Raw genomic sequence first — 8,272 nt, 5'->3', positions numbered from 1 at the left:
TCAGGATCAAGGATCAACATGGAGGTTGACGGCTGTTATATCTGTGGAAGTGTAGAGGATGTCAATCATCTATTTGTGGTATGTGATACTGTACATGTGTTTTTGGACGAGATCAGAGATTGGCTGAGAGACAAGGGTGTGGAGATGTCCTCATTCACTATAGAAGAAATCAAATTTGTCATATTTACAAATGATGGTAACATAGAAATGCTTGTCAATCATATTATGCTGCGAGCAACATTTTTCATACATAGATGTCGATTTCTGAAAGTAAAACCTTAATTTTCTAATTGGCTTAATAGATTCAAATGATCAATTACATCTTGGAAAATAGTTAAAAGTACAAATACCCTTAAATTGATGTCGTTATTGAATTATATTTTAAGTGATTTAAATGAGCCCTTTTTTGTATTTTATATTTTATCATCATTATTATCATTGTTTATTGCTATTTTTAATACTCTTTTTGTATTTGCTTTTATTTTTTTTTCCTTGACATGTTTTGTTAATGTCATATTTGCTCAGTCCGATGGATGTCTAAAATTGTTGAATATGTGGCAAGTGCTTTAATTTGGTTATATGTTTGTTCAATAAATAAAAAATAAATTAAAAAAGCACTCTCCAGTCTTTATGTACATCCGGTTGGGTCACATTGCAAATATGTATTGCGAATGATATTTATATTTATATTTATAAAAAAAATATATTTTATACAAGGTCATTGAAAATAAAATAAACCATATGAATATTGATAATTCTAAATGATATGCAGTATTTTCTTGTTATTATTAGTGTACGGCGACAAAAGCAACCCGGAAATAAAGCGTACTGACGTCATCAGGAAACATAAAGCACATTTAGAAAACAACAAGGTTTTTACAACCACACTTATACACATACAATGAATAGTTAATTTCAAATAATCAAAATATTTAATTTTTTAATTTGTCTTATTTCGGTATATTACCTTGACAAACGCAACCAGGAAGTGTAGAGCGTGACGTCATCACGCACAATGCAGCTGCGAGAACGCGCTCGTTCCAAACTGGAAGCAAAAACACGCTAACTTTTAACGGAGCAAAGTGTGAACGAATACTGAAAGTAAAGCGTCCTGGTGCGTCGTGAGGGGGTAAGAAATCGCAACATTTAGGTCCGAAGACTATTCTTAATGTTTGGTAGTGTTCTTTTTTTTTTAGACGCTAGTAACATTATCATGGCTAATGTTAGCATCGTGCAAGCTAACGCTAGACAAGTAGTCTAGCAGATGATGGATTTGATCCATTTTTGTGCAAGATGGGAGGTCATTGTCATGATTGTGATGATCTTTTACTGCCTTTTTCTTGATTTGGGCATCATTTGTGGAGAAAATAATGCAACCTAAAGAAATCAAGCTGATAGTATATATTTGTACCATGAATTGATTAACGTGGACCCCGACTTAAACAAGTGGAAAAAGTTATTGGGCTGTTACCATTTAGTGGTCAATTGTACGGAATATGAACTGTACTGTGCAATCTACTAATAAAAGTTTCAATCAATCATCCATCCATCCATCTTCTTCCGCTTATCCGAGGTCGGGTCGCGGGGGCAGCAGCCTAAGCAGGGAAGCCCAGACTTCCCTCTCCCCAGCCACTTAGTCCAGCTCTTCCCGGGGGATCCCGAGGCGTTCCCAGCTGGGAGACATAGTCTTCCCAACGTGTCCTGGGTCTTCCCCGTGGCCTCCTACCGGTCGGACGTGCCCTAAACACCTCCCTAGGGAGGCGATCGGGTGCCATCCTGATCTTGATCCTCAATCAATCAATCAATCAAAGTTTATTTATATAGCTCTAAATCACAAGTGTCTCAAAGGGCTGCACAAGCCACAACGACATCCTCGAAGAAATAATGATGTGAATACCAAAGCATTTGTAAATTCCACCCATTTTCTGGGAGAAGTGGTGCATTATCTGACAGAAATGCAGGGGTGCCGATATTTTTGGCCATGACTGTATATATTCATTATGATTCTGCTTTTTTTTTTTTGGTTGATTGAAACTTTTATTAGTAGATTGCACACCCAAACTTTTTCCACATGTTTAAGTCGGTCCACGTTAAGCAATTCATGGTACAAATTAGGGATGTCCCGATCCAGGTTTTTGCACTTCCGATCCGATACCGATATTGTTTTTGCACTTCCGATCCGATACCGATACCGACCGATAATGTATTAAAGTTTAACGTTATTTAGCCTATTTAGTTGTCAGAATCATGCTGAAAAGGGTTTTAGTACTCTTGATAACAACTAGCCAGCTGAATTAGGGGAGTTTGAATAATACACAATGGTTGGTAACAAGAAACTGACCTGTTTATTCAAGGAAAAACACAAAATAGACAAAATTATACATGACAAACAGAAATGGCATCATTGAAACTAGGGCTGGGCGATATGGCCTTTTTTTAATATTGCGATATTTTAAGGCCATATTGCGATACACGATATATATCTCGATATTTTGCCTTAGCCTTGAATGAACACTTGATGCATATAATCACAGCAGTATGATGATTCTATGTGTTTTGATTGATTGATTGAGACTTTTATTAGTAGATTGCACAGTGAAGTACATATTCCGTACAATTGACCACTAAATGGTAACACCCCAATAAGTTTTTCAACTTGTTTAAGTCGGAGTCCACTTAAATTGATTCATGATACAGATATATACTATCATCATAATACAGTCATCACACAAGATAATCACATTGAATTATTTACATTATTTATAATCCGGGGTGTGGAGGGGGGCGCCGGATGTAAGTGTCAAAAAGACAGCCAAAAGAGTTTGATATGAGAATAAATCTAAAGTTAAAATATAGGGTAGAAATGCATCCATTTGCAGGAAATGTAGTCTTGATTTTCAACATTTTCTTTCAAGGCTTGCATGTCTACATTAAAACATTCTTCTTCATACTGCATTAATATATGCTACTTTTAAACTTTCATGCAGAGAAGGAAATCACAACTAAAAAAATCACAAATTTTTTCATACGGTGTTGATGTGGAAATTTTTGCCTCGGCATTTTGATGGTGTGGGCGTGTGGTACCAAATGGAGATAAGCGTCTCGACAGACGTTACAATATTTGAACAATGATGACGAAAACTGTTTTCTCTGTCGTGTCCGTGTGACGAAAATTGCGCTTATTTTTTTATTTGATTTTGTGCGTGGCATATAATTGCTATGCGCAGAGGACGTTTAAACAGTGCGCAATTGTACAAGCGCGCACCTTAGAGGGAGCGTTGGTCACACGGCTGCGCTAGCATCACAGCTAACGTTAGCCATGCTGCTACCTCTCTGCTGGGAGAGGACGTATACGTATGTGACGTGTGACGTGACAGTATGTGACGTGTGTAAGAAGGTGCGCTTGCTGTCTGTGAGAGGGAGACACAGGAAAGAGTGAGAAGAGCCTGTCGTGTAATGCCAGCAGCTAAAAGCAACTGCGTGAGAATCCACAGACCTGTGGATGTGTTGAAGGTGTGCTGGAAAATGCGGAACGGAAATTAGGGAGCTGCAGAAAAGTGGAATGTATTATTTAAATAGGTGCGTTGGAAAACGCGGAGCGGATTTTTTTTTAACTGGATCTGGATCGGCATTTTCCCATGCCTTGCCGATACGCATTTTTTTGCAAATATCGGCGGCCGATCCGATCCAAATATCGGATCGGGACATCCCTAGTACAAATATATACTATCAGCATAATACAGTCATCACACAAGTTAATCATCAGAGTATATACATTGAATTATTTACATTTTTTACAATCCGGGGGGTGGAATGTGGAGGGGGTTCAGTCATCAACAATTATATCATCTGAGAAATGGACATTGTAACAGTGTAGGACTGACTTGGTAGGATATGTACAGCGAGCAGTGAACATAGTGAGCTCAGAAAGCATAAGAACAAGTATATACATTTGATTATTTACAATCCGGGGAGGTGGGATGTGGTGGGGGGAGGGTGTTAGTCTAGGGTTGTAGTTGACTGGAGGTGTTCTTTTAGTGCGGTTTTGAAGGAGGATAGAGATGCCCTTTCTTTTACACCTGTTGGGAGTGCATTCCATATTGATGTGGCATAGAAGGAGAATGAGTTAAGACCTTTGTTAGATCGGAATCTGGGTTTAACGTGGTTAGTGGAGCTCCCTCTGGTGTTGTGGTTATGGCGGTCATTTACGTTAAGGAAGTAGTTTGACATGTACTTCGGTATCAGGGAGGTGTAGCGAATTTTATAGACTAGGCTCGGTGCAAGTTGTTTTACTCTGTCCTCCACCCTGAGCCAGCCCACTTTGGAGAAGTGGGTAGGAGTGAGGTGTGATCTGGGGTGGAGGTCTAGAAGTAACATAACTAGCTTGTTCTGGGATGTTTATAGTCTTGATTTGAGGTGTTTTGGAGGTGCTGGGGTACCGTAATCGAAAATGGGTCGAATGAGAGTTCCCGCTAGAATCTTCATGGTGCTTTTGTTGACCAGAGAGGAGATTCTGTAGAGAAATCTTGTTCGTTGGTTGACCTTTTTGATTACCTTGGTTGCCATTTTATCACAGGAAAGATTAGCCTCTAGAATGGAACCTAGGTAGGTGACCTCATCTTTCCTGGTGATAACAATCTCACCCACTTTTATAGTGAAGTCACTGACTTTCTTAAGGTTGATTTGGGACCCAAATAGGATGGATTCCGTTTTACCTAAGCCACAACGACGTCCTCGAAGAAATAATAATGTGAATACCAAAGTATTTGTAAATTCAACAATTTTCTGGGAGAAGTGGTGCATTATCTGACAGAAATGCAGGGGTGCCAATATTGTTGGCCATGGCTGTATATATTCATTATGAGTTTGCTTTGCATAGAATAGAAAGTACTTTATTGATCCCTGAGGGAAATTCAGCACCACAGTTCGCTCACAATAGACAACAAACACTTAAGTATTTTTTACATGTGAATAATATAAATACAGTCTATTATTCACAAAGGTGTGGATCAAGATGATCACAACCGCAGTAAAGTGAAAAACACTGTTAGGAATAGGGATGTCCCTATATTTGCCAAAAATTGCGTATCGGCAAGGCATGGGAAAATGCCGATCCAGATCCAGTTTTAAAAAAAACTCGGGTCCGTGTTTTCCAACCGATTTAAATAATACATTCCACTTTTCTGCTGCTCCGTAATTTCCGTTCCGCATTTTCCAGCACACCTTCAACACATCCACAGGTCTGTGGATTCTCACGCAGTTGCTTTTAGCTGCTGGCATTACACGACAGGCTCTTCTCACTCTTTTCTGTGTCTCCCTCTCACAGACAGCAAGTGCACCTTCTTACACACGTCACATACTGTCACATCATACGTCACATACGTATACGTCCTCCCCGAGCAGAGAGGTAGCAGCATGGCTAACGTTAGCTGTGATGCTAGCGCAACCGTGCGAGCAACGTTCTCTCTAAGGTGCGCGCTTGTGCAATTGCGCACTGTTTAAACGTCCTCTGCGCATAGCAATTATATGCCACGCACAAAATCAAATAAAAAAATAAGCGCATAACAATTTTCGACACACGGACACGACAGAGAAAACAGTTTTCGTCATCATTGTTCAAATATTGTGACGTCTGTCGAGACGCTTATCTCCATTCGGTGCCACACGTCCACACCATCAAAATGCCGAGGCAAAAATTTCCACATCAACACCGTATGAAAAAATTAGTGATTTTTTTAGTTGTGATTTCCTTCTCTGCATGAAAGTTTAAAAGTAGCATATATTAATGCAGTATGAAGAAGAATGTTTTAATGTAGACATGCAAGCCTTGAAAGAAAATTTTGAAAATCAAGACTACATTTCCTGCAAATGGGTGCATTTCTACCCTATATTTTAACTTTAGATTTATTCTCATATCAAACTCTTTTGACTGTCTTTTTGACACTTACATCCGGCGCCCCCCTCCACACCCTGGATTATAAATAATGTAAATAATTCAATGTGATTATCTTGTGTGATGACTGTATTATGATGATAGTATATATCTGATAGTATATATCTGTATCATGAATCAATTTAAGTGGACCCCGACTTAGACAAGTTGAAAAACTTATTGGGGTGTTACCATTTAGTGGTCAATTGTACGGAATATGTACTTCACTGTGCAACCTACTAATAAAAGTCTCAATCAATCAATCAAAACACATAGAATCATCATACTGCTGTGATTATATGCATCAAGTTTTCATTCAAGGCTAAGGCAAAATATCGAGATATATATTGTGTATCGCTATATGGCCTTAAAATATCGCAATATTAAAAAAAGGCCATATCGCCCAGCCCTAGTTCAATGATGCCATTTCTGTTTGTCATGTATAATTTTGTCTATTTTGTGTTTATCCTTGAATAAACAGGTCAGTTTCTTGTTACCAACCATTGTGTATTATTCAAACTCCCCTAATTCAGCTGGCTAGTTGTTATCAAGAGTACTAAAACCCTTTTCAACATGATTCTGACAACTACCGGTAAGTAGGCTAAATAACTTAAAACTTTAATACATGCTCGGATAGGCCAGTATCGGTCAGTATCGGTATCGGTCGGTATCGGATCGTAAATGCAAAAACAATATCGGTATCGGATCGGAAGTGCAAAAACCTGGATCGGGACATCCCTACTCACAATAGACAATAAACACTTAGGTATTTTTTACATGTAAATAATATAAATACAGTCTATTATTCTCAAAGGTGTGGATCAAGATGATCACAACCGCAGTAAAGGGAAAAACACTGTTAGGAATACTAACTTTTCTTTGTTTGTTTCCTCCCAAGGGTTAATAAAAAATGTCTGCTGCCGAGCCCATCATCAGGTCCAAACAAACCCAGAAAGATGTCAATGGGATTTCCACAGAAGTGGTTTGCACGGAGTTCAGCAACTATATATTCGTGGTCATCACTCAGTACGGTAAGATCGGAACACTGATATCTGTCACGCCCGAGTCCAGATGCGACGATTATAGCACCCCGATGTTCTCCACCAAAGTGCTTCTGGGAAAAGATGAGGTAAGAGTGGGGATTTTTCTGATTTGCTGGGGGGTTTTTTTGTATTAATGATATGTTTGTTTTTCTAGCCTTTGACACACGTTTGTGGCAAAAACCTGGCATCGTTTGTGTCGCAAGAGGCCGGCAACAAGCCCGTCTTGGTAGGATTGGCGCTTAAGGATTCTTCGGTGGACGCCATTAAGCAAATCAAAGATGTGATCAAAAGTTGTCAGGTGTGGTAGAAATGTAAATAGACAAGAGGGATGATTTTTTATTTTATTTTTTTTTCTGAAAAAATAATCCCTAATACTGTACCAAGATGTCATGTGAATTTTTAATGCGCTGTAAATATTCAAGTAAACTCATGTAAAGAAATGTACATTAAAACATGGATAAAAACTTTGAAGGTTTGTCCATTTCTGTGCTTGCAACTTCATTACCGTATTTTTCGGACCATAAGTCGCAGTTTTTTTTCATAGTTTGGCCGGGGGTGCGACTTATATAATGTACAAGTTACACCTTTTGAATGCAATTACTGAAATAAATCAAGTTTTTCAAAATATTCTAATTTACTGGCTTATACCTGTAAGTCGCACCGGCCGAAAATGCATTATAAAGAAGGAAAAAAAACATATATAAGTCGCACTGGAGTATAAGTCGCATTTTTTGGGGAAATGTATTTGATAAAAGCCAACAGCAAGAATAGACATTTGAAAGGCAATTTAAAATAAATAAAGAATAGTGAACAACAGGCTGAATAAGTGTACGTTATATGAGGCATAAATAACCAACTGGTATGTTAACGTAACATATTATGGTAAGAGTCATTCAAATAACTATAACATATAGAACATGCTATACGTTTACCAAACAATCTGTCACTCCTAATCGCTAAATTCCATGAAATCTTATACGTCTAGTCTCTTACGTGAATGAGATAAATATTATTATTTGGGATTTTACGCTAATGTGCTAATAATTTCCACACATAAGTCGGTCCACTCTGTTTCCTGAGATCCAGGGTCAACGCAGCCGTCTACCAGCAAGTTTTAGAGCACTTCATGCTTCCTGCTGCTGACCTGCTCTATGGAGATGGAGATTTCAAGTTCCAACAGGACTTGGCGCCTGCACACAGCGCAAAATCTACCCGTGCCTGGTTTACGGACCATGGTATTTCTGTTCTAAATTGGCCCGCCAACTCCCCTGACCTTAGCCCCATAGAAAATCTGTGG

The 8,272-nt window shown here is 38.7% G+C and overlaps 1 protein-coding gene across 1 annotated transcript; it reads left to right on the top strand.

Annotated features, from left to right (window-relative positions):
- Positions 1–998: 998 nt before the first annotated feature.
- On the top strand, positions 999–7,446 carry psmg3 (proteasome (prosome, macropain) assembly chaperone 3). The gene is made up of 3 exons (XM_061982259.2): positions 999–1,129; positions 6,831–7,061; positions 7,130–7,446. The coding sequence occupies exons 2-3, from the start codon at positions 6,843–6,845 to the stop codon at positions 7,280–7,282; spliced, it is 372 nt and encodes a 123-aa protein (XP_061838243.1). The 5' UTR covers positions 999–1,129; positions 6,831–6,842; the 3' UTR covers positions 7,283–7,446.
- The last annotated feature ends 826 nt before the right edge of the window (positions 7,447–8,272 follow it).

This window comes from Nerophis lumbriciformis, linkage group LG24 (assembly GCF_033978685.3).
Source record: "Nerophis lumbriciformis linkage group LG24, RoL_Nlum_v2.1, whole genome shotgun sequence".
Lineage (NCBI taxonomy): Eukaryota > Metazoa > Chordata > Actinopteri > Syngnathiformes > Syngnathidae > Nerophis > Nerophis lumbriciformis.
Note: the sequence above shows the minus strand (reverse complement) of the source record. Positions and strands in the feature narration are given on the sequence as shown.

Excerpts from the sequence above, each read along its gene's own strand:
- psmg3 (XM_061982259.2), top strand. The coding sequence starts at position 6,843 with ATGTCTGCTGCCGAGCCCATCATCAGGTCCAAACAAACCCAGAAAGAT. Across the intron at positions 7,062-7,129 it reads TGCTTCTGGGAAAAGATGAG|CCTTTGACACACGTTTGTGG; the intron begins GTAAGAGTGGGG and ends TTGTTTTTCTAG.